This window comes from Corvus kubaryi, unplaced genomic scaffold (genome assembly GCF_017639235.1).
Source record: "Corvus kubaryi isolate FWS band 111438036 unplaced genomic scaffold, C.kubaryi_AGA036_p1.0 37397, whole genome shotgun sequence".
Classification (NCBI taxonomy): Eukaryota; Metazoa; Chordata; class Aves; order Passeriformes; family Corvidae; genus Corvus; species Corvus kubaryi.
In genome coordinates this window covers 1,207,865-1,234,954 of record NW_024581136.1, presented here as the reverse complement: position 1 = coordinate 1,234,954, position 27,090 = coordinate 1,207,865, and the positions used below count along the sequence as shown (strand labels likewise).

General features: G+C 39.5%; 1 protein-coding gene across 2 annotated transcripts in view; it reads left to right on the top strand.

Annotated features, from left to right (window-relative positions):
- The window catches only part of CAB39 (calcium binding protein 39), a 42,629-nt gene extending 22,078 nt beyond the window's left edge, over positions 1–20,551 (top strand). For both annotated transcript variants that reach the window (XM_042042200.1, XM_042042199.1), the window contains exons 2-9: positions 181–337; positions 7,938–8,102; positions 11,970–12,088; positions 14,432–14,600; positions 15,312–15,371; positions 16,064–16,129; positions 16,988–17,131; positions 17,952–20,551. In XM_042042200.1, coding sequence (XP_041898134.1) covers positions 224–337; positions 7,938–8,102; positions 11,970–12,088; positions 14,432–14,600; positions 15,312–15,371; positions 16,064–16,129; positions 16,988–17,131; positions 17,952–18,140 — 1,026 coding nt within the window. In that variant the 5' untranslated portion in view covers positions 181–223 and the 3' untranslated portion in view covers positions 18,141–20,551. The remainder of the gene's footprint in view (positions 1–180; positions 338–7,937; positions 8,103–11,969; positions 12,089–14,431; positions 14,601–15,311; positions 15,372–16,063; positions 16,130–16,987; positions 17,132–17,951) is intronic.
- The last annotated feature ends 6,539 nt before the right edge of the window (positions 20,552–27,090 follow it).

Here is a 27,090-nt window from a genome sequence, read left to right as displayed (position 1 = left end):
TGTGTTTTAAAAGAATTAAAAATACAAGAATTTAAGTTTGTCATGGCAAGCTCTAGTTCAGCTGTCAAGGATCATTATTCCATGTATGAATACCTTTCCTGCTCTATCTTGATCTTTGTTTGTGGTGTTGTACAGAGCTCAAGTGTCTATTTTTGATGTACTTTCTTTCTTCTTTTCCAGGTGAAGCAGGAGCCATAGAAGGAATACCTTGTGGTTTGCAATCATGCCATTCCCCTTTGGCAAGTCCCACAAGTCTCCTGCAGACATAGTGAAAAACCTGAAGGAGAGCATGGCAGTGCTAGAAAAACAAGACATCTCTGACAAAAAGGCAGAAAAGGTACAGTTGTGATGTTCCAGTCGATAAACTGTATTTGAAAGTGGGGGGAAGGGGAATTTACAGCTGTTGAAACTGGATCAATTAGGAATTATTTTGGGGGTTTGTACCTTGATAAAGGGTAAGTTACGTACCTTTGAACAGCTGCGTGTCTTGTTGGTTGGTTGGCTTATGCCACTGGCAGCTGATAATGATATTTAAAATAATTTGATTTGGAACTGTAGGACATTGCATTCTTTTAATAGGCAGTTGTACAGTGTTCTGGTGCTTGTGACCACCACAGTGCCTTCACTACTGCACAAGTAGTTCTGTCTCTACTTGTCCATGCAAGTCTTTACAGAGCAGAGTGTCTCTTACTGAAGCTGGAGAACTTTGTGTCTTCATGGATGTCAGCAGAGAATATATTTTGGCTTTCTTGCGTCTTCCTCAGCCCACAGTAAGATGTGAAAAGTTCCTGTGCTAGTGCAGTTTCCTTTAGATGGATGTCTTGCTACTTCAGGATCTGTACCTGTCCACAGTCATTGACTTCTCAACTGGCACTCTTGATTTTATAGCTTTACAGGAACTGACCTCAAAGTTCAGACTGTGTGCAGCTGCATCCCACCTAGTGAGTTGTGTGGCAGAGGTTTAGGTTAACACCCTCCTTGGAGCCTCTCCCGGCATTATTTAACTATTATTTATTTAACTAATATTTAACTATTTATTTAACTAATATTTATCTATTATTCTTGGCATCCACAGGATCCCATATGGGAGTTAGTCACAATCTTTTCATGTTCACATATATTTTTAAGCAGAGTGGGGGCAGCTCCTCTACACTGTTTCACCTAGATTTGGCACTACTACTTCTAAGGGTCTTAATGAAATTGCCATCTTAGTTCTGATTTTCTTTAATAATTAGCATCTTCTACCCCATTGCCACCATGTGGTATGTTCCAGGTGTCTTGCAGAGTACCACAGTACTTTCCTCTGATGCTTTTTCTCTCCTACTGGAGAGAAAAATGTTACGGTCTTTTATGCAGGCTTGTGTGAAGGTTGGAAGGATTTTCATTTGCTGCTGCTTTTCTTCTTTCTCTAAAAGAGACTTCTGTCAGGAGAGGAGGGCTAGGTGCATTCTGTAGAGTCTCTGATGAGACTTGGCACTGCCTCCTTTATCTTGGCCTCATTATTAGTTCCTGGAAATGTGGCTTGATCTTAAAATCTGTGCTCTTTTGTGTCATCTCTTTTTGCTTAGACCCCAATGGGAACAGACCAGATCATCGCATTGTGTGTAGCTGTGTCCTGTAGCACATGCCTGTGTTCTTGATGCTGTAGCTGAAGGTTATGTACCATTTCTTCTTGCTGGCCTTTAGTCCCACACCTCCATCTTTTTGAAAGACCTCATTTATGTGAGTCTGCTGCTCTGACAAGAAATAATATGCTAAGCCTGTGGAGTGGTTTTTCCTGTATCATACAGAAAGTAACACATTGTGTTTGCAGAAGTACAAAGGCAGCCCACATTCACTAGTTTAAGTGTGAGGAGGGCTAAATCCTGACATTCAGGGGAATGAGCCTGGGTATGGTAGTGCTGTTCACTGTCATCCTTGCTGTTCACAAAGGCGACCAGCTGATGAATCTGAACATTCATAACACCAGTGTCCACAGCTCCATGCAGAGATTCATCCGGAATTGTTTGTTTCCATGGCAGGCCAAGACTTCAGGAAGGTGACTCCGGTTGTGACTGTTTAGCCCAGGTGGTTTGCTGGTTTGATAGAGAAAGGTCTTCAATATCTTATGGACCAGTCCATCAGATCTTTGAGGGCTCTGATTGGACACCCTGAATTCATGCCTTCTTCCTGTCCAGTCTGTAGAAATGACTGGAGTGAATTTGGAGTTAAAAGACAGCAGGGGTCTGAGCAGTAAGGGTCTTAGAAAAGAACAAACATTTCTTCATGCCCATATCTCAGTATTTAGGAATCTTTTACTCTTTCATTATCCCTTTTATTATGATGATCCTTTCTGTGGTGTAACTTTTCAGCGTACTTTGGAGAAGAATTCTGTGCTGGTGGCAGGGTGAGTTCTGTGGCTAGCAGTGCAACAGAAATAGAAAAACTCACTGTACATAAAGCACAAAAATTGCTGCCTGGTACTAAAAGGAGAGAAGGATGCAAAAGTTGTTCTTGTTTTCATTACTTGATTTTATTAGTGATTAGACTTGTATAAAATATGGTGTGTCTAATTTTGTCATTGTTGCTGTTTGATCCAGGGGTGTGCTTATGTAGCCTGTCACATATCTCAGTGCTTGGGCAGCATGCTACCTACTCAGTGTTGGTTACTGTTTGTGGTAAAGGTACCCATTGGGGTTAAGGGACTACCTACTTTTCTTACACTCTTGTTTCTTACAGTGCTGAGTTTGCTACTACATGGTGAATGCTCTTTAACAATTTTGTAGCACAGTTGGAAATACAGATTTATAAGAAAATTAGACAAGCTTTCCCTGGAAGCTATAAGTGTAATTAACTACCTTTGAACAGAATGCCTTTTTTTTTTTTTTTTCAGTGCTTAAGCTGAAATTTAAAACTTTTAATGTTCTGTGAGAGGAAGCAAAAAATCAAAGGAGGTAATAAAGATTTTTAAATCTTGGACAGTGTGTGTTCCTGTCCATTCTTTATAATGAAAATGGAAGATATTCTTCAAAGTAAAAGATGTAAAACAATAGTAATGTCTTGTTCAATTATGAAACATTTTGTCCTGTCATACTGGAAAATTTGTTTTATAACCAAAAATCTGAAATTCAGGTGTATCCTAGTTACATGTTAATCTGCTTTTTGAGCTCTGTGATGAGTGGAGAAAAATTAACCAGGTAGTTCTCCAGGTCATTTGAAATGCCCTTTAAGCACGTGGTGCTTGTTTAGGAGCTGTGACCCAGAGCGGCTGTGGGAGCTGGGCTGTGGCTCATTGCTCCCATCTGCCTCATGTGCCACAGCTCTGGTGCTTGCTGGCTGCAGTGCTGTGCTTAGCACAGAGGTCCTGGTTTGCTGTCTGTCAGTATTTTGGAAGGGAAATGAGATGTCAAGTGCTTTGTAACTGAAAATGTGTTCATCATATATGCTGTTAGTTCTCCATTACTTGTGCTCTCTCAGAAAGGGGAGCTAAAGGGAAGGGGAAGGAAACCTTCTTTCCTGTAAGTGGGACCTACCCTTGATCCAGTCCATTAGTTAGTCTTTATTCACATCTCTTCCTCCTCTTTGGCTGATACCAGCGTTTTTTTCATACTAGCAGTTCTCTTGGTGTGTGGCACACATTTATTGTCGTGCAGGTAAATATTTACTTGTGTAATCAAATTGTTCTTTGCTACCCTCTGACCTTGGGTTAACCTGGTCACAGCAGCTCCCTTTGGGCTGTTGGGTGATTGTTGGAGCCCTGTTGTTATCCCAGGCAGATTGGCCCTTGCAGGTGTGGTTGGCCTCTCTCCTTTACATCACTGCTGCGTGTGATGGCAGCACACTGAGTAATGGGGCTGGACCATGAGCTGCTTTGGCTCAGTTGTCCCAGGGTGATGCTGTGCCATGTTGCCATAGGTCAGATTTCATTCAGGGAGTTAATGCTGTCATTTACAAAGCAGTAAAATCTTACATTTGTTATGCATGTGTGTACAATTAATCTGTGGTTGAAAGAAGGCTAAAGGTTAAGTAATCTGCCTGGCCTCCAGTGTGGGGCTGTTACTCAAGGGGTAAAGATGAGGCTTCTTCCAGAAGTAGCAGGTGAGAGGACATGCTGCTCCTCTAATTGAACTTGGCTCTTCTGTGCTGTCTCCATGCTAAATGTTTACTGGAAAATCATACAATCATTTTTGGCCTTTAAATGTACTACTGCACTGATGTAGTTACTAATACATTTATGGAATTGTCTGTTTTTGTAAGCATTTTGAAATCCAGCCAGTTTAAATAGTTATTAAAATAATGCTTTTTACTTGTGATAGATACTGCTCTGGACTAGTAAAATTATTCACCCTGTACAGGCTCAAAGCTATATCTGGTTTATCTTTTTGATGGATGTTTTCATTAATAGTGCAGTTTCTGTAATTGCATTATCTATGTGTAGAGAACCCTCAGCCATTGGAATTCCATAGGCCTGGAGACTGCCAAGCTCATTGGAAGTGTGTCAGGACTGGCCATGTGTTCTTTATCTTCTACTGTTCATAAACCCCAGATAATCCAGCTGTACAACTCTAGATAGAGTATTTGGGGTTTGCACTGCTTACCATTTAAGGAAATATTAAATTTTAGAGTATTTCACTGATATTTCCAGAGACTGGAATGAACCATAGCTGTAAAGATGTGCAGCTATTCTGGTGTAACAGTCATATGTGTGACTTCATGGTGTCTGCTTTTATTTTTAAATAGTATCTTCCTGTCTTTCATAAACATAGAGAAGTAAGTACTTTCTTTATTTTCCTTGCTTTACATTTAACTTTTATAGTGTGGCTTGTCCTCAGATGGTATTGATTTTCTGGCACCATTGAATTTCAAATATGACTTGCCATGAAATTTTTCTCTAAAATTCAGGTTGTTCCTTCTCAGTGTTGAGAGCATATAAATACAGATGTTAATACTTATAAATTTTAACATGCAAAATATGTATCTAGAGACTATAAAATATATAGAGAGTATAGACATTCTGTATATATAAAATACACCTTGGTCATATATTGTACTGGGATGTATTTTATGTATTTATACATACGGTATCTGATTGTTCCACTTTTCGTCATGGGTTTTTGGATGAACTTCACTGTGTATTTTGGTCTTTCTCTAGAGATTTTTTTCCCTTCCTAAAAGAAAGCAGTGCATTAGGCAATTATTTAGATCGCAGTATCCTAGAAAATCTTGCAAGTAATGCTATCCAACCTTCTCTTATCTTTCTTGATTTTATTTTTTTTAGTAGCTTTTACTTGGCTCTTCGCACCAATATTTAATGTAGCATTATATTTTTGAGGGTAACTATCTAAATCCCATTCTGCATCTGAAATGGCAAAAATAGGCCTGCACATCTTGTATTTGGAATATGTTTGAGAGTTCATGGAATATACAAGAGTAGGGAGGTTCTAGAAATTTGTAGAAGTTTGTTTCTAGTCCTTTTGATACTGAATTTTCGAGTAGAAGAAATATAAGGATGTTGTATTTCATGAAAGTGTGGTGTATTGAAAGACCTTGGTTACTGATAAAATAGTTGCAGAAAACCTCATACTTCTATTTACAGAAGATACCCAGAAATGGTAGCTGGAGTGATGCAAGGCAGACTCTTTGATGATACAGGTGGTCAGACACTGGTACAGGTTGCCTGGAGAGGTGGTGGAGTGTCCATCCGTGGAACTGTTCGGAGCATGGCTGGCCATCAGCCTGGTCAGTTTGGCAAGACTGAGGCTGGCCCTGCCTCAAGCAGCTGGTTGCATCCTGATGGCCTCCTGAGGTACTAAGAAGCTGTTCTGCTTCTTAGGGATGTGGTTTAGTGGCAGACTTGAGCTTAAGGGTCTCTTCCAACCTCAATGATTCAGTGATTCCCACTGAAGCTTCATGCCATGCCAAGTTGCAGTGAAGCACATTCAGGTGGTCTTGCCAGTTTTGAAGAGCACTGAAGTCCTGCTGTCTGTTATTGAAGTTCCCGAGTTGTACGTTCGTGTTGGGGTAGAAGGCTTTTTGGTTTTTTAAAGCCCTCAGTGTTTGGAAACACTGCATTGTTTTCTGCCTCATTTGCAAGCATTCCATTACTGGTTTGTGTCTTGGGCTGGTGGTGAGGGAGAGCCCTAAAGTGCAGTTATTAAAGTTTTGGGTTTAGGAGGCTCGTTCTGTTTCCTGGGGTTTTGGTATGAGAAATTCTCCACTCACATTTTTAATTACAGGCATGCCCTCAATACTGCCATCGTTTTAGCTAAAATAGGCAGTTACTTAAACTTTTGCCTTTCTTCCTCTTTTCATCTTGCTTTCTACATTAGGGTGCAGGGACAGACTTTGCTTCCTCTTTCCTTGGTAGCCATGCATCAAACATATCTCTTCATATCTCCATGTCTGAGAGATGTTCCTGTTCTTCTCCTACTAAAGAGCTGTTTCTTCTGAATTTCAGAGAACAGTTGTGTGGTGTAATACTGCTCCAGTACGGTGAGCTGGTGTTCCCATTTCACGTTTTCAGGAGCTGGCGTGAATCTGAGTAGTCTTACTGAGCACCTGCTTCTTGCTGTCTTACTAACAGTGCACAGAAAATCCTTTGGAATTTCGATTGAGGAGGAGACAACTGGGACTAGGAACTGAAGTTAGCAGGAAGAGGGACGCAGCAGGGAGTGGAAAGTTGTGGAGGGGCTAAAAATGATATGGAGCCTCCTTAAAGGTCATGGAATTCTCCTTGCATACCTAGCAAAGCTGGAGTGGCTTTAGCTTGAATAGTGCATGGGTCATGCTGATCTTAAGCCTCTAGATAAAAAGCACAATGAGAAATCTTTTTGCATACCTTTTGTGAGACTGGCAATACCCAGAAAGAGATAATTTTTTCACTTTATTAATTTTCCGTGAGCTATCAATCATAAATACTTTGCATTAAAGTGTATGCATACTTTGTTGGCAGGTTCATCTAATTACTAAAATCCAGTGCACTTACAAACCATTCAGACTTTTTAGGCATGTGAAGAACCATTATAATTAAACCAGCTATTTATGACGATCATTTTTAGCATTTTGCCCCCAAGCTCAGTAAACATATATATTGAAAGGAGTAGTTCTTTTTTTGGTCCAATACAACTATGTTTTAAGATTCAGAAGTGGGTGTTTAGAAGTATTCTTGTTGATTTATATTTTTTTAGTTTTACTTGTGAGATAACTGTGTTTCCACTGCTAAATGCTGCTCCAGCTCATCATGGCAACTTAGGAATTCCTCACAAGTAGACAAGTCAGACCTGTCTGTCTTCTGTAAGGTGGACTTCAAACAGGGAAGGATTTTAGATCTTTAGTAGTCTCCTGTGTCCTTTTGAGTGTACCTCTTTCTGGGTCTGTTGGCTAGGTTGTTCTTGTATACTGAGATAACCTGAAAAATGAAGTTGTTTCTCCTTGAGGTTTTTTTTGTTGGAAAGACTTCACCCACAGTAACCGGAATGGGAGCCTAGTATTTGGCAAAACCTGATGTGTGCAAAATCTACAGGAGGAATGCATTTGGTCTCTCTGAGCAGTTCACTAGGGACAGGCATGGGCTCCATGTCACATTTTCCAGTCTGATCCTGTGTAACTGTTTTACAAAATGGAAATTTTATCAGGTTCTTTTAATTCTATTGCTGTTCTTTAGGGGATTTTTGAATGGGAAGTTAAAAGGCAGTAAAAAGGAAAAGATTTTTACCTTTGGTAACTAAATTGTGTATGTCTTGCCTCTGCTTTTTATTGTTTGGGTTTTTTTTTTAAATACCAGTCTCATAACAGTCTTATTTGCAGAAAGAATATCTATTGTTTTTTTTTAACAGATTGTCATTTCCTGATTATCCCCCCCCCAATGGAAGTTTGCAGATGTTAAGAATAAAGGAGCGTGCAGTTAGAAAGACAAATGGCATTGTGCTCTAACTGTATTGTTTTCCCATTTTCTTTAGGCGACGGAGGAGGTCTCAAAAAACCTTGTTGCCATGAAAGAAATCTTGTATGGCACAAATGAAAAAGAACCCCAAACAGAAGCTGTGGCACAGCTTGCTCAGGAGCTGTACAACAGTGGTCTTCTTAGTACCCTAGTAGCTGACTTGCAGCTAATTGATTTTGAGGTAAGAAAGGAGGTTTGACATTTCTTACATTCTGTATGTTAAAATAAACACATGTGAATTCCTACCACTTTAGTTGATTAAGATGTTTCAGTCTTCAGCTTTTATTTTGTGGTTATGACAAATCCATTAGAAAGAGAACTCACTGTTCCAAACTGCGTAGAAGATTGAGCAACTATAGAATATGAAATCTGTCAATTTAGGCATATAAACAACACAAATTTGAAGTAGATAAACCTCTAATCTGGTAGTACAGTTCTGTTAAAATTATGGAATAATTCTTAATTGTTGTGTACACAGAAGGGTTAATCTCTTAGTAGTAATACCGTAGTGAACACAAACCTTAATACTACAAGACGTATTTATATGTTCATATGGCTACATCAAATTACTAGGAAAAGTAATAGAATTATTGTAACATTTATGAAGAAGTTTAAATATATAATTTAAAGCTGTTAGTTTTATTAATAGTCCAGTATTTCTCTCTCTTTTTAGAAACAAGTGATGCAACCTTTTTGCTTTTCCTCATCTTTTTCTCTGTTTATTAAAAAAACAAACTGAAGTATTTATTGATCAATTCAAAATAGCTATACTTATTTATATTTAAAGGTATCTCTATACAAGCCTCTGTGGCATTTGTCACCACATCACATGGAATAATTTACCTTCCCAGCACCATAGTGAAAAATCCTATTTAGTTACAAGATGCTGCAGTACAATTGGATTTTTCTCTTTTCCCTGAGGACTCACAAGAAGCGTGTGGTTGTCTAGGAAAGGAGCCAAACCCCATGTATCTCACTCCACAGCCTCAACCATAAAGACCATTCCACTTAAGATTGCTTAAAAATGGGATTGTTCATAAACAGGTTGCTCACAATACAAACACAGCAGTTTAAAGTCCTATTGTAGTTTGACATTCCAAAAACAATGGCTTTCTTCCCTGTTCTTTCTTCTCTCCCTTCCACCCCACCCATAACTCCCTCTGACTTGTGTTTAATTGTAATACAGTGGTATTTTTTCCCTACCCACACAACTGTTTATACCATACATAAAACATTCATGTTGTTAAATAAGCAAGGAGACCTGGGAAAGCTGAGAGGGAATGCTGAAATGTGATGGCCTTTAATTGCTGAAGAAAGGAAATCATGAAACGTCATCTGGATTTTGCTGACCTCTAGATTGATATCAGCCTGGTGTTTACTCAGCCCAGTTATTAGCAAAGGAAACCTTATCTCCTGGCAATGAAGAATGATAACGATTTGCACAGGCTTGCTCTCGTTAAGGAGGGCTATGCTTTCTATTCTAAGGGGACGTGGAAAGATTGTGAGTTGTTTCCTGCCTGTGGCTCTTCTGCTGCTTTGTTTCATGAGGATGTGATGGTTCCTCTTGGAAAGAGAACAAGTCATTCACTGCTTTCTAGGCTGGACCACGTCTGCTTTTTATGGATGGGAGCTGGCAGACTGTCCAGCTATTGTTGCTATCTAGAATTAATGTCAACACACCTGTGCTCCAGATGTGCTCCAGCTTCCCAGCTGTTACAAAGCCAGTCAGATGTTGCCTTTGATATCCCAAATGTCTGTGCGAATTTACTGCATTTGAAATTATTTTTCCATTACTGATGGAAATTCATATTTGATTTTCTGGTGATTTTTAAACTTGAAGAGTGGGTCTAGAATTTTTTTCTTTCTGGTGTCCCACCACAGCTGGAGGTTATTCAGTGACAAAGCTAAACTTTTTTTTCCTTTCAGTCTCACTTCTGAAGAAGGTTACCTTTTAGAACAGGAATAGACAGCTTGTTATTAGACAGGGACTGTTCATTGTGGCTCTTTATCTGTCTCAAATATACCTGAATCTGAAGTGCTATGGTAAAAACAACCCATAGAAAAGTAAGAAGTAAAAACTAGAAAAATAACAAATTTGATGTTTTAATGAAAACAACTGCGATTGTCCAGCCCTTGCTATATGCCCAGGCCTGTTTAAAGTGTTGCCCTTCTCTGGAAGCTTGCTTTCCAGTAAAGCAGTCAACACAACCATCTCCTTACCAGTCTTAACACTTACCAGTTATCTCGTTGCTGATTTGCACTGAAAGAGATGGCATCCCTGGTGAAATTAGGTTTTATGTTCTGTTGTTTTGGAATTTTTTAAATGAAGAATAAAAACTCCCCAAAACCACAACTGCCTTTTGCCAAGGGAAGCTGCATCCTTCTGCTGAGAAGACAAGCACAGTGTCCCTCTCACTTCTGGCTGTCGTGACTGCTGGCACAGGGTCTGGGGCCTGTTTGCCGTTGTTAGGCCATGAGGTCACTTGGCAAGACACCCCTGTGACAAAACCTCTCTGTGGGATTGCTGTGTGCCACTGGCAGCTCAGTGATGGGCATTAGAAGGAAATGCTGTTCTTGCTGGGGGATCCAAGGCAAACGCCGCGATCCAGCGCAGAACTGGCAGCGTTGGTGAATGGGAGTTGATGACTATATTATGTGGAGCTTGAGTAAAGCAATTTCTGCAAACACTGCTCTACTCATTTCAGAACAAAGAGTTCTGGTATTGCTTTGGGCTGGCTTTCAATGGAATTGTAATTGAGAAAACAAGCATTTACAAACAATCCCTTATATCCTGAAAACAACACTCCAACAAAACTGTCTGTGGTAATTCACAAACATGCCATTTGTAAAACTACAGTCCTCCTATGTTTTCATAAACATTTCGTTTTTTTCTCATGCAGTCTTTTGTACACTGATCAGAAAATGGAAAGAATTTTAAATAATTGATGTTGTTTTTAAAATTCTTGCTCGTTAAATACACCCTGCATTTAACTCAAAAGCTTCCTGGTGTTACTCAGGAGATTTACAGTACAGCTAGAGCTTGTCAAGAAACGTTATATATATATAGGTTTGGTGTATAATGTTCAGGGAACCTGTAGGTGGAGTTGCTTAACAGGCCTTTATTTGCAGGTCCAAGCTTAGTACAAGTTGGCCTGGTCTTTTTCTGGAATAGATCTGATAACATATAATCCTGAAGGTGTCTTTGTGCAGTCCAGAATGGACAGCTAATTGCAGAAATCTGGCTTTTAAATGGTGTATGTGAATGACAGTGAAAAGTGCTTATGTTTATAATCAGCTTTTTGTTAGATGTCTGTACCAGTTTGTCATCTTCAGCTATGGTCTGACAGAAGAAATAAATAGGAGATGTGTATTTATTCAAAAAAGAACATTTCCAGTTCCTTTTACACTGTCTGGTGCTATGCTTGTGCATTTTTTTTGTGTACAATTTATGCTGAATTCCAGCATCCTGGTCTTACTTATACTTCTTTTGTGCATTGAAAAATGTGAGACTTCCATTTTAGGTCAGTGGATGATTTCTGTTTGTACTATTCATTTATTTATTTATTCCACTTTCATAAGTTGCAGTTCTAAGTTGGATGTTAACACTGCAGTTGGAAATGCTTTGCACACTCTTAATGGTGGCATTGTGTGTCCCTAGACAAGGGAGAGGATAATGGAATGTTGAAGAAACACACTTCCAGGCAAGAGCATGGTTAAAAACTGTTATGCTGTTAGCAAAAGCAAGTATCAAATAAGCCCAGGAGATTGATGCTACATAGAAATATGTGATGAAACATCAGCTGGCTTTACTGCTGAATGTAAATTACCCATGATCTGGCTGCAACGTGATGTAATGTTTTGAGTGCTTTGGCATATTTGAAATGGGCATAAAGAAACAGAATACTGAATCCATTCAAGATCAGAGTATGGAGGCTGACTGAACTGCAGAGCTCCCCCAGTACGACTGCATGAGGTGATGATAATGTTTAATTGTTAACTTGCCTGTGGACTTCAATATTATGTGTTTAACTGCCAATGTTTTTGACAGGGCAAGAAAGATGTTGCGCAGATTTTCAACAACATTCTCAGAAGACAAATTGGTACAAGAACTCCCACAGTTGAATACATCTGCACTCAACAAAATATCTTATTCATGCTATTAAAAGGGTATGTGCACTGTGAAGCATAAGTATGCTTTTACATGAAGTAAGGGGTTTTTTAAATGCATGGAGAAGCATTTAAAAGAAACTGAGTTCTGACGTTTTGTTCTTCCTTTGCAATATGCTTGATTTTATTTTCTTTTTCTTTGGTTTTGGGGTCTGTAATTCCCCTAAGTAAAGGAAAATTTCAGTAATAGAACACGAACCATTTACTTTTGCATGAAATATAACTGAAAATTGAGAACTGTTAGTAATCTAAAATGCTCTCACAGTGCTAGTAAGATGTTTTCCTTTCAGTATACTATTTGAGCCTATTTAAACTATTCTCTTGTGAACTTATTAATCAAGAGTTGAAGACTGTTCTTTTTCCTTTTAACAACAATAATTTCCAGTTTGCTGGCCTATCTTAGTATGGTCTTAGACTTCTTATTCATAGTGATTTATATTCCTGTATTGACACAAACACACCAATGCAAACCTGACCAGAAAAAGAACTATTTGTTGCATACTGTGCAGGCCAGAGAGCTGCTTCTTCCTCTCTTCTTGTAATAGCTGGTGTGCTGGATATTGAAGGGTCATGCCATACTGAGTATATGGTTGGGCATGTAGAGCTGCAGCTCTCAAACATGAAAGCAGAAAATAGTTGCTTGCATTTCTAATAGTATTAATTAAGAAAGTTCTGAAAATTTCAATTTCACTGTCTTATTTTGGGACAGAAGAGCTCATCAAACATTAATAAACCATTTAAAAAAATACAGCCATTTATAGTTCTGGCTGCAGCTGCTGGGTAAGCTTGCTGTAGTTGAGGAGTACTTATTCCACCTACTGGGATACTAAAGGGTGTATGAAAGGGCCACTCCTCTCAGTGGGATACTTGCCTGTTGGTAGTAGCATTGAGATGGGGAGGATAATCAGGTGGGTTTTTAGCATATAAACAGGAAGCTTAAATGTGTTTTTCCTCTTACTTCATCCTAGTTCAGAGCAGTCATCAGAGGTGCTGACTGAGCTGCCAGTGCAGGGCACATTGGGCTATTTTATTTTAACATCTCCAGGTTTGCCTAATCCTGGCCATTTGCATATGCCACTGGAAAATGTATCATACAAGAAACTTTCTCTGTGGAGAAAGCAGGAGTCCCACATCTCTGTTTCGTGCTGACTCCAAAGTTTAGCACCAGAAGCAGTGTGGAATACTTACCTCAAATCATACGAGCATAAGTTCTACACTTGTCTGCCAGAGCAGCTGCTTTTCCCCCCCTGCATTAAAGTCCTGAGTGACTGTAATTTCATTTAAATGGTAGAGGGACAAAAAAAAAATATATTAATTGTGCAGTGCTTCTTCAAAATAGTTTACAAAAGAAGGCAAAGATATTTGAGGTGCAGAGAGATAAAATTGCTTTTTCAGCATGTTTTCATTGGTAAGTGCTTGAATGAGGGCTGCAACACAGTGGTGCTCACTTTTAGTCTGTGTTGTCACTCTTCAGAGAGCTGTATTCTCAAAGGGGTTATTGAAACTCATATTTATAAGTCAGGATGTTTGATATGGGCATTTAGCAACTTATGTGTTACACCTGGTATCCAACTGAGACAAATTTATGTAAATTTACACTGTTGCATGAATTGCAAAAAGTTCAGTAGATTTCAAATCTCCATGACAGGTTGAATGGGAGAGTATTGCAGGATTTAATAAAAATTATTTCATAAGGGAATGTTTTTGTAGGTTAGTGTAGTTAATGCTCACTATGCACAATGATACTTTTCTCCTGAAATTTTGGGGAATTTCAATTAGCTTCCAGTGGTATAAGAGGGAGGATTCTGGAGGTGTGTGGCAGGAAGGCAAGTGAGAGACCGTGACTGCTCCAGAAGCTGGAACCCCATGATGTGCAGAGCAACCAGTGATGCTGAGAAAATGGTTTAATGAAAGAAGAGATCTGAATTTATGTCCAGTATTATTAACCCCTCATGCTCATATGTAAAGTTTTATGTAAATTGCTGTCATGTTTAAGTGAGCAGCTTTCAAGACAAAGCATTTACTGCTTTTCCAGATGTCTGCAATCCCAGAAATATGGAACAAGAAAACTGATGTTGAAAACAAAGAAAGTATTTTTATTTAGTCTTGTTTCCCAGTTCATGAAAACCATTTGAATTGGTTGTAATTGTAACTGGCAGCTGTTTCAATAGTATTTTGTAGAAATATTTAAAAATGTCATTTAGTGCAGGAATGAGTACCTCTAATTTTTATGGGTTTGTTTACTTGATAGTACTGAACACTGTAATTAGCAATGTGGTGCTGCAGTGCTAACTTGTGAAAGTTTATAAATTTATAAATAATCTTTGTTGGTTTTTTTAATAGGTACGAATCTCCGGAAATTGCTCTAAATTGTGGGATAATGCTTAGAGAATGCATCAGGCATGAACCACTAGCTAAAATCATCTTGTGGTCAGAACAATTCTACGATTTCTTCAGATACGTGGAAATGTCAACGTTTGACATTGCTTCGGATGCATTTGCCACATTCAAGGTAATTTCCTCACAACCTTGGAATTGTTACTTCTGTAGTTCTCTGCTTTGTGAACCCAATGTTGTGTGTGATGTTCTTGGCAAAACAAGCCTTGGGAGAGGGCAAGAAAATAGGTGTGATGCAGATGGGTAAGCTGGACACCGTTCTTCCTTATTTCTCAGAGTGTAAGACATACCTGTTAATACATATAGTATATCTGCTCCCCAAAATTTTGTTCTAGAGAGTAAGCTGTATCGTGCATTACCTGAATGCATGTGTACTCCCATGCCAGGGGCTTTAAATATGTGTCTGCAACTCCTCCCGTGTTCCTCCTGAGGACGCTTGATGCTGTTGCTTTGTTTGGGGAAACTTTTGTGGCCCTAAACCAATCAGTTATACTGAGACAATAAGCATAATATTAATCAATATTAAACGGGGGGTCTTAGCCTTGGTTGTGTGTAGTTGTGTGCAGAGCATAGCCTTGATCCATAAGTAGCACTCTTCATTGAGAATTTCACAGGCTTTTTATCTGTGCATTAAAGTAATGCATCACAGATCTTTCCTAAGTGATGCCAAGATCCTTAGCAGTGTCCAGGTAATTGCATTCATGTCCTAAATTAGTGTGTTTAATGAAATAGCAGAATTTTGGATTGCATGTCTTATGTGTATGAGAATGTCTACGTACTGTTTAAATCTTTTTAGTGACAATACTGGGTTTGTGCTTTTTTACAGGATTTGCTTACAAGACACAAGTTGTTAAGTGCAGAATTTTTGGAACAACATTACGATAGGGTGAGCAGACGCGTTTTCATATTTAGAGCTTTCTGGTGCTGTGTATCTTATTTGAAGAAATCGGTGGTTTTAGTCCTTGTTCAGCTCTGGTTTTGGGAATTTCCATGCAATAGTAAATCAACTGAGCTTAGGGTAGATCAGAGGAAGCGAAGGCAGCAGGAATGTGGTGCTGCGGGAGCCAGGCCTGGCTTCTCCGCCAGGGGGAGCCCGTGCCGTGCTTTCCAGGCTATCCCGGGAATCCGGGAATGGGGGAACAGTGCCCAGTGCAGGAGCTGGCACAGAACGGCCTGCTAGGGAGGCACCTTAAACATCCCCTCGCTCCAACCCCCCTGCCATGGGCACCGACACCACATTGCTCAGAGCTCCATCCAGCCTGGCCTTGCACACTTCCAGGGATGGGGCATCCACAGCTTCTCCGAGCAACCTATTTCTATTACAGTTTAAGAAATAATGAGGAAACGCCTTCCACTACACTGTAGTCTAAACATTAAAGGCTCTTAGAAGAGTACATATGTATTTTTTAAAGTGTATGCAGTGTTTATCAGTAGGGACTTCCAGGAATCTAAGGAGATTTCAGATTTCATTTGTTTTTGTTAGGGATTTGCATCTCCTCCACTTTGTTGCAATACTTTGGAAGAAGATGCCTATGACACTGGAAAAAGTCCTAACCCTTCTCTTTATTCTGTGTTTAGTTCTTCAGTGAATATGAGAAGTTACTTCATTCAGAAAATTACGTGACAAAGAGACAGTCACTTAAGGTAAGGCAATTTTATTATCTTCTTAAATGCAAAGCTAGAGATTCCCTTTAATTTCAAGGTGAGTTAACTTTATTTGAAATGGCTTCTATAAGAGCCTTGAATAGTGTTTATTTTAAGAATTAAAATGTATGGAGAATTGAGATCAGCTACTTTTTTTTAGTCCAGTTCTTACATTATTTAGTGTCTAGCACAGACCAAACTAATTTCTCTCCCTATGAAGAAATGGCTCCTCAAGTTTCTTAATTTTTGTTGTTTTTTCCTTCAACAAGTCTGGTTACATTTAAATAATCTAACAAAGATTCACATGGTGTGCCTAGAGCAATACTAATCTTACATTCAAGTAGGTAAGAAGTAGTGAACATAAATGTAATACAGAGCTTGCAGCAAAGGTGATCCTTGTGGGGAAAATCCTTTTAAACCCTTTAGGATAAAGAAGGTAGCAAAAGAAGTGCAGTGTTTCTCATTTGATGTGCTAACCTGTTTTTTGGGTTTTTGTTTGCATTTTTTTTTAAGGCATTCTTTCTATGCTGAATAGCTTCTGTATAAATGAAAAAAATAATGAAGTCATGGGGGAAAAAATGAAAGACTTATCTTTCCAACTCATAACAAGGGGGAACAAGTGTGATTTTTTACTTTCTGAGGAAAAGGAGAAACTGTGTCATTGAAGTAAGGGGAAAATGCACCCTACACTTTGAAATTTGGGGCACTTAGTTCTGTTGTTACTCTGTTTACTGACCCCTGTTACTGTATTCACAGACCACCACACCATTTCCGGGGGTTGGAAAGCATTTGTAAGTAAGCTGATTCTTATGTCCAGTGTTAGTAATTTTTTCATTTGGGCTTGTTTTCTGCCTTCAGCTTCTCGGTGAATTGTTGCTGGACAGACACAACTTCACAATTATGACGAAGTACATCAGTAAACCTGAAAATCTCAAACTAATGATGAACCTTCTACGAGACAAGAGTCGTAACATTCAGTTTGAGGCCTTCCATGTGTTCAAGGTATGTTAAAAACCCCCACCATGAAACAGAAAGAATCCAACCAGAAGTTGTTTAATTGAGTAAACTACTTAGCTGAGCCTAAATGGAGCTTATCTTAATGTCTGCTAAGTGATTAAATAAAGGGAGCACTAATGTTTGCTTTATTATGATCCATCTTTACAGATATCTATCTTGGTTATCTTTTGAAAATAGTTTAGAAACCACTTAGGGATTTCCATGTGATTGACAGAGTAATCTCCTTTAGAAAATTTTGGAATTAAATGCAGTAAGATAAGGAGGAATGCATGATTCCATATAGAATCATGGAGCATCCTGGAGTTTGAAAGTGGTTTTATCACACTGCATGATCTCTGAAGGATAGCAGTATTTTAGTCAGGTCACCTGAATTGTAATTTGAACATAACAGATGTCTTCTGACTTTGCAGCAGACAGGCAGCTAGGAGTTATAACCTGAGGTCTAAAACTTTGCAGTGAACTGTGAGATACCCATCAGATGCTGCATATGATATGAAAACATGCATTTGCTGTAGAATTTAACCATAAAGTGTCTTCAGTGGTTTCTGCAGAGGCTGTTGTGGCTGGTCACCTCCCACAGACTAAATTTACTTTGGTACTTAGGTTCAGCTTACGTCCTGATACCAAAAAAAACCCAAAACCAAAACAAAAACCTTGGATTTACTCCTTTATTTTTTTCTGCGGGATACTGGAATAATTAAAACATAATTTTAAGTTACCATCATCAGTATTTTCTTAGATAATGTTTTTTAACTTAACCTTCTGTTTCTCACAATTGTGCTCAATGCCTTTTATTTTCTTGCAGGTGTTTGTAGCCAATCCTAACAAGACACAGCCTATATTAGACATCCTTCTAAAGAACCAGACCAAACTTATTGAGTTCCTCAGCAAGTTTCAGAATGACAGGACCGAGGATGAACAATTTAATGATGAGAAGACCTATTTAGTTAAACAGATCAGGGATTTGAAGAGACCAGCACAGCAAGAAGCTTAAACTCCAATAAACCTTTAAAATATTAAACCCAAATTCAGCATTTGCTGTTAGGTATTCAGCATCAGGCACTCTTATCGATTCATGAGGAACATTACTGCTAATCTGCTGTTCAGTGAACGGTTTTTGTTTTTCTCTTTTCATTTTTAGTCCAAGTTGAGAAACATAGCTGCTGCTTTCTTGCACAATGTGGACTTTCTTGATATTTGTGTCATTTCAGAATTCAAAGACACTGCTTGTTTTAGGAGTCCTGAAAAGAAAGATTCTAGGTTCGTGAAAGCAAACATATAGATACTAGTTTGGTCTAGGAAAGAAGGTATTAATGTAGTTAAGTAACAGGTTGCATGCTTGCAAATCTGAATAAATCTGTATGTTTGCACTTACCTTGTTTGAGATAATGAGCACAATGTGACCTGTGCATACCTGGCACCATAGTATAAGATTATATGCCTTGATTAAAAAAAAAAAAATGTGCAGTGCTTTATTTGTAATCAAAGGGGAAATGTATCTAAGATGTGAGCTTATTGGGATAAACAGTTGTCTTGCAAATAAACTGATATTGAAACTTAGCAACTTTTAAAAGAGTGAAATCTCAAGGTTCATAAGGAAAATGTATATATGCCTTTCACTGCTTTATAGAATTTTTTTTTGACATGATTTGATTTTTCTGAGACTTGACTTGTAAACTTGGAAATATGTTCTAAGGGGTTTTGTTAATTTTACTTTAAAGGTATTTCAGACAGTAGACCTAGCAGTGACATTTTGCATTTCATTTCAACAATGCTTGCTGGTTTCTTTTGTATATAACTCCTAGGCTGCTCATTTCTTTAAAATATGATTTAATTTGTACAGCAGAGGAATGTTATTGTATTAGTCTGTAACTATTACCTAATATTGAGTTTTGCAAAATGAATGCTCATGTAATTGAATACTTCAGATCACATGGAAATGCTGATTTAACAATCTTAAGTACTGCAGCATTTAAAAGGAAACAAAAACCCAAACCCAAACAAATTCTTTGTATTCACTTATCTAATGGGGTGCCATCAATTAGGGTAGGCTGAAGCAGAGAACTGGAACCCTTTCTACTACGTTCTTACCAGATAATATTGGCCTTATTTAATTAAACTAGCATTGTGCTCACCAGCTCTGCAAATGGCAAGGATTATGCTAAATTAATATCGATTCCTCTGACTTCTGGGGAGCCTGCAGTGCGTCATTTCTTACAGTAAATAACTCAGTACAATAGTTGTGTTAAGTGAATGATTTAATTCCCTCCAACCTCAAGAAACGATTTCATAGGTGTCCTAGGATAACAAAATGACTTAATTTTTTGTTGATTGTGTTCTTTAATGCTGCAAACTATCAGTATTTATAAAAAGAGAAAACCCAACTGATTTTGCACCATGTTTTTGTTACTGTGACCATACAAAAGGAATCTGCTAAATATAGCTAAATGATGTTATTGAAATTGTATCTATCCATCATATAGTAACGCTAAGATCACAGCCAAGCAAAATCTCATGGATTGGGGTCTGAAAGTTCCAATTCTGCATGACTGAATGATTGCGAATGCTGCAGAAAATGTTTGTTGCTTCCTGTCCTCTTCCCATTTGAAATATTTCGCAATCAGTGACGTTTAAGCTGATTTGAAAGCCTTCACAAGGGAAGTCCGAGAGCTCCAGAAAATTGAGTGTTTTCACTCTGTTATTTAAAACTGCTCTTAACATTAGAATTGGTCTTTTAAAGGTTCTGAACATGTCCTTTGCAAACAGAATCATTTTGCTTACAGGAAAGAAAATAGCTTACACTTCCCAGAGATCCCAGGCAGAAGTGGCACTGAGGTGGTGTTGTAGTTCAGTACTAACAGTCTGTTATATTTTGGTTTATCATAGCTGAGTGGAGGAAAACGTTATTTGCCAAGTTACTCACCATAACAAGTAAGGCTTCCTCTTTAGAAAGACGTAGATGTGCTAAAGATTTCTATGTGTAAAGAAGTGAAAACATTTGGACTGGCATAGAGGTTACTCTATATTAGGCCTTGGAATCAATGGCTATGGTGACTTTTTTAATATGTGGAAACATTTAAATGTTGGCTTTCGAAAAGAAGTTGTATTTAAATTAAAGCTCCTTTGATGTGCTGTTCATATTAAAAAACTTGTTCTGGAAGTGGTTTCTTATCTGCTTGAAGGCTTAAGGGTGTTACTAAAACATATTTAAATGCAAGTGGTTTTTTGTTTGGCTTTTTTCTTTTTTTTTTCTTTTTCTTTTTTTTTTTTTAAACTAAGAGATGTATACAATTGTAATTCTATTTCCATGGTAGCATTTCATTTCTCCTGAGGAAAATGCGTTTCGTATCCAAAAAAATCTGGCTGGCCCCATAATTTAAATTAAAATAAAATTTTGAAGAAAAATGTGTGTTCTTTACTGTGTTACTGAAGAGGATCAGTTTCTTGTGGATGTGTATCAGGTCTCCCTTATTGCCTTCGAGTGGTTCAGCTTTCTCCCTTTTAAATATGAAATCATTTTAAATCATGAAAAACTCTGGCTTGCACAAACGTTTTTAAAGCATTAAGACAAAGCGCTGTATTAGAGCTGCAATCAATTTTAATTAATTGTTGGTAGCCTCCCTTGCCTCTTTGTATTATTATTGCTGATTGTATTTCTTTTTGGCATGACCAAGGGCAAAGAGAGGAGATGTTATTTCCTGCGTCATGGCTGGAGACAGGACCTGATAGGGTTAGTTGATAAATTTTTGGCCCTTCACTTCTCTCTAATTTTCAGGAGCTGAGAGTGTCTGTAATTGGTCACCCTTTCCTTAGGCTGTGCTGGTGTCTCCTCGCTGCCTCTGGAGCTGCTGTCACAGGTAACACCCCAGGTTATGCAGTGTGGCAAACATCAGGAGAGTGTTATGTTTTAAACAACGTTCAGGAGCTTTTGATGCAGATTCTGCAGATGGTTTTGTTCAGCAAAATTACTGAACAAAAAGTTTCCCTTCAGGAACATAATTACTTTGCAGACAGAAGTATTTGGTCTTTGATAACCCCCAGTGGAGACCACACCTGTTTGACCCTCTGTGGAAAATGTTGGCATTTCTCTTCCTCACTGACAGGAAGATCACAGATTACAGGGGGAAGGAGTAATTTATACTGGTGGTCAGACAAATGGCAAATTTCAATTGAGTGCACAAGTCAGGCACTTGACAAGGTGTTTGAAACATCCTTGTGGTAGGAAGCACACGAAATGCAAGGAGATATTGCCCTGACTTCTTAAAATTTGCTTTCCCCACAGAGCTGATCAGCAGGACCTGCCTTCTGAGCTGCCATCTCTAGGAACCCCAGCAGGAGTTGTCCTTGAAGTTGTGGGATCAGGTTGTGGACAAAGCTGCTTTCAGTAAGTCTCCCTCTGTTTGTGGCCTGCCAAGTCATTCCCAGCAGGCAACTTCATCAGATTTCATTTTGCTGCTTCCCTTTTTTTCCCCCTATTTGTTTCAGACTTTTGCTGGCTGCTGTATTGAATTATTTCCCTGTCTGTGCTGCTTTTCCTCCTATGGCTGTTGATTGGTGCCATCTCTTTGGGTGCAGTGCGTTTATTTTCTGTCACCTTTGTGGTTATTTCTCATGGTACATCTGTATTCCTTTCTTCAAAGGTTTTGGCCTTTGTAAGGCAGTTTTAAGTGCTGTTTCTTTTAGCTTTCCAGCATATTGCAATTCCAGGTGACGGTTAGTATCATAGTGAGGAAAATGTTACCCTGTTCTTTTACGTGTTACCTCTTTAAATCAGAGTTGAGCTTAATCTGAGCACACTGAACTTGTGAAGAGTTGTTTCTGGTATATGACACCTACATTTACAAGTGTACCAGGGCAGATCCAGTTTAAATCCCATGTGACTAGAGGCAGGTCAAAACATCCAAAAAATCACAACATGGAAAAAAGTTAAAAGGAGGGAGCAGTGGTATGCATCAATAGATTGCATTATTTGAAGGAAATTGGCTGTTTCATGAGAGAAGAAAGATGGAGAGAGACTACTTGCAAGAGCATGAAGTGACAAGACAGAGGGGAATAACTTTAAACTGAAAGAGAGCAGGTTTGGATTAGATAGTAGGAAGAAATTTTTTACTGTAAGGGTGGTGAGGCACTGGAACAGGTTGTCCAGAGAAGTTGTGGATACTCCATCCCTGGACGGAGCCCTGAGCAACCTGGACTAGTGGAAGGTGCCCCTGCCCATGTGGGGGGCTGGAAGGAGATGATCTTAAACGTCCCTTCCAACCCAAACCATTCTATGATCCTGTGTTCTGCTTCCTATTTTAAAATATCTGTTGATGCTCCTCTATTTAAAAAAAGCTAGCACAAAACACTAAGTTATACAGCCAACATAGATTTTTGGTGAGTGTATTGTGTTCACAACAAAAAATAAAGGCAAGCTCTGTTCTAGAGGGCTCCTACTGGAGCTTCTGATTTGCACAAGTAAGGATATTTTGTTTCCTTGCTCAGAAATGCCCTGGCCAGAACTGACACTTTCCATAAAGGGACCCTTCAGGCTAAAGGTTTTCCACTGCAGCAGAGTTTTCCAGCTGTGTTGGGGGGGCGGGGGGGGGAGGGCTGTGTGATTCCAGTATGCAGGATTATATCCACCAAGGGAGAGTGTCACACGGCTGGAAGTGACACCACCTGGCTGGCATGGCCCTTAGGTGTTCCTGATGTTGGCAACACTACAGAATTTACCAAGAGGGCATGTTTGGAATGAAGGAAGATAAACAGTGTGCGGTAATATAAAGATACAATTTAGATATGTTTTAGTGGGAGAGGATCTGTTTGGAAAAAGCAAGGTAAATTACTGCAGTTGTCTGTTCTCCTTGCCTAAAATTAAAACATCAGTAGGTGTTTTTCCATTTCTTCCCTAGCAAATTCCTTGTACTGGGCTGTCATGGAGGATCCATTAGGAGTTGTTCTTTCTTCTTCTTGTGGCAGCCCTTGGGAATGTGCCTCACATCCCACCAAGGAGAAACTCAGGGTAATAAGAATGTGAGTGTCGCTTAACAAGGTTCTACTATTAAAAGATGTTGACCTGAATTTAATATGCTTAGTGTTATTCAGAGACTTGAAGGAAGGATTAAGTTTGCATTTATCTGAGCATAAAACAAGAATAAAAGCTCTATAGGTTTCTTAGGTCTGTTTTAAATTTAAGAATATTGTATATCGTAACATTAATAAATAAGCCTTTGTAACTATAATGCAGGGCATTTAAATAAGGCATGCAGTATGTGTTGAACGGTGTTTAAACAACTGAGGTGTGAAGCAGCCAAGCTTTTGGCCTCAGGTCTTTAACAGCATCTCCAGATTGTATGGAATGAAAAGTGTCAGTTTGAGAAATCAGACTGTAATTCAGGTTTCTGGGCATCTAGACACATTGAGAAACATAGTCTGGAGAGACTAAAAGGTGCACAGGTTCACCTGGCTATAAAACATCAGATTGCAGCTGCTGAATTTCCTCACTCTGGAATTACAGAGTGCTGGCTCATGCCAGCTAATATCCAAATTACATGGAAACAGCTTTTAAGGATTCAGAGTAATGCTACTTTTTTTAAAACATGCTTTTCCCTAGAAATTGCATCTTAAAGAAGTAGGAGAACAATCCTACTCTCACAAACCCAGTGTATGGGCAGAGCAGGGTTTTTATGTTCCTTCAGGCTGTTAGAGCAGCAGGGAAATCCTTTGCACTGAAGTTGGTCATGCTGCACATGCTGCATGTTTGAGGAGCCCTTACAACACGCAGAGCTGCAGGTTAGGGCTCAGTCTTGGCTGTGAGTCATATCGGAGCGATGTTCTAGAAGGAAAAAAAGCACAGATAAAGCAAACATAGCAGGAATAGTTACAGACCAATGGAAGAGCGTGAGAGGAGTTCACTGGAGCTTGTGAATAGCTTGAAAATATTTATTGTGTAATTTAAAAGGTGATTTTTCTTGCCATACTAGGTTGTAGGCCATCAGAATGCAATATATGTAATATGCTACACACTATACAGACAGGCTTGGAATTTTGGCTTCGGTTTATCTAATATAAAAACCACGTACTTGACAAGGACCAAAGTGTGAAAAAGCTATGATGGGCAGGTGCTGAAAGTGTTCTTGCTTCTTGGTGTTATTTGGGAAGCAGGAACCCAGCTCTCACATTTCTAGTGCCAGTCTTTCTCTTGTGTGTTCACCAAGTTTGGGTGAAACCTGCAGGTGGAAGGCGAGAGACATAGTGACAAAAATGAAAATATTAAAATACTACACAAGTCATTCTTTACTGCTGCTTTGCAATTTTAAAAGGTTTTCCCTTTATGTCTTTGATACAAGAATAACCTGAAAGCTATTATTGGTATACTTTAAATTTTTGTGCAGAAACTTTTAAGTGAACATTAAGTTATGAGTTACTCCTTTTAGCTGAGTTTCTTCTGAGCAATGCTTTTTCTTTCAGCCTTGACTGGTGTAAATTAAAAATTTCCCTTGACTGCACATGGCAGGTTGGTAATTAGTAACACATGACTGCAGTGCACAGTTGGTGTCACATTCATGGGGTGCTCTGGTGTAAGGTTCATATGGGAAAATTCGAGTAGGCTAAATTCATGCCTATGGTGACTTATTGTCAATTTTAGACATCCCAGTTTCAAAAATAAAGTCTTTCTTATTTTACTAATAAAGGTGTGCAAAACCTATGAATTGATAATGATGGCATTGGTATGTTGCCTGATGGTTCTTCATGATGAGCAGTAAACAGTAGTCTAGTTTTGAAAAATACCTGTCAGGCAGGCAGGTAACAGCCAAGGTGACACATTATTGTGTGGCCTGTGGTTTTGGTTCATTCCCACCAGCTGTGGAGGCTCTTTGCCAGCTCCCAGGAGGAGAATGTTGGCTCTGCTGCTGGTCCAGCTGCCCCTTGCTGGGGAGGCAGCTTTCTGCAGCCTCCTGGCTGACCTGATGGCTCTTGCCTCATCCTCAGACTTCTTCTACTTTAGCTTAAAGCCTTCAGGAAAAAGAGCATGAAGCAGGATAGGGCAGTGAAGCAAAGGTTCAGAAAAGATGCAGTTCTGCAGCAGAGCTGTCAGTGACACAGCAGTGCAGTGAACAGCAGCTCTGTGTTACCTGTCTTTGACTCAGGTAACCGTGTGTGCTCAGCCTCATGAGCTGTTCCTACTCTGGGGATGTAAGATGGTTTAAATCCTCTTTATCTCTTTTTGTTGCTCTCACTCCTTACTTCTGAACTTCCAAGTCCATAAAGGATATTTTCTGCACTTCTGTTTTCTGTTAGCTAATCTCTCTCTTATTGAGTCTGATTCTACACTTTAAAAATCCCAATCCTCTTGGCAAATCATGTCTTTTACTCTTGCCTTTCCCCTCTGATTTCTGTCAGTTGCCTTTTCAGCTCATTTCCAAGGGGCTCTGTATTTTTGGGGAAATATTCTGTAATTGCATGTAAGAAGTGCAGTCATTTCTCTGATCATTTTTTTCTCCAGGTGTAGAGTTTATCATCAAGTATCACTGCTGCAGGTAATGTGATTTCCTATAGGAAATACTACTTGTATGTTATTAGAAAATAAGAGAATAGGCAGAGTGCGAGTAGGTCACAGGTACTGCACGTACGGGGCTCAGCACTGTGTCTGGCACATGAGGATGTTGCTGGGGATGCAGAGAGGGATGCGAGCAGCAGTAGCACAGTTTGGCCAGAGTGACCCTTGCCTTGAGAGGCTACAGGTTTGGTGTGTGTGGGTTGGTGGCCAGACATTGTTGGGAAGCCAGGTGCTCTCAACACCCACACACAGCTGTGTGGGGCATTCAGTACCTGGAGCTGATAACAGATTTATAAAGCAGCCAGTGCTTTAGAAACCTCTGCTTTCAAAATGCTGTTTGTGTGAACGTTTAGCTTTGAGTTTCTGGTGTCAGGGATGGGCTCTGTCAGTGAGTGAGATTTGCAATCTTTCCTGTTCCTTCTGGGCTGCAGGTGAAAGGTTGGGACAGTCTCCCCTTGATCTCAGGCTAGCTGGCAGGGTCAGACACTGCCAGTGTCACCCTGTGACTGCACTGAATCCTCTGCATGCAGCAGAGGAGATCAGATCTTTGATTTCTTATTCTCTCAGTCCATTAGTTCTAAAAAGACTTTCTGCTGCAGCTGTTTGACGCGCTGTGCTGCCAGGAGTGACAGGTGTAAGAGTGACCTCTGCCCCTCGTTCCCCTGTTCAGACTGACCCTTGCCATTTCCATGCAGCACCAGTACATCAGCCACACCCTGCTTCCCTCCAGTGCTGTCTGCCTGATTGATTAACACTCTTAGGGAGAGAAAAGGCAATTGCAAATCCAACAGTGTTGGAGTTGGTACAACAGAGGGACAAAATGAGCCCCAAAAGTTACCCAAACAACAGCTTCATGGCCTGACACAAAGCCTGTTCCCAGGACTGGCCTGCAGCCTCTCCTGGAGAGCACTGGGGGATGATAGCTGTGTCACTGTTGTCTGCTGCTTGATTGAAACTGGATTTTGTGCCAACACGTCCATACCTCTCCTGCCTTACCCTCTGGCACAGTTTAGAGCTGTCTGAAGGCTGCTGGAAATAAGTGCTGCTTGGAACATTCTGCTTCCTTCAGGTCCTTCCTGTAGCTGCCGAACTTCTGGACATGTGTGGTCTGATTCGGAGAGGTCTACAGGGTTACATTCATGGTACAGGGAGGTTTTGCTTTATTTGGAGGGGAATGAAGAAAGAAGAAAGTTCATAGATCAAGGGACAAAAGTCCAGTGACAGCCAGGAGAAGATTTTAATCTGAATGTCCTCATCTTACTGTATGGCCTTTAACTTCTGGAGGCAGAAGGTAAGTGAGGAGGTCTCTACCCAGACAGAGTACTGGTAGCTCTCATCTGAGGTTCTCCACACCTCAGAGAATGCTCCAAAGTGGGCAGTTTTCCATTCCTTTTTGCCTCTA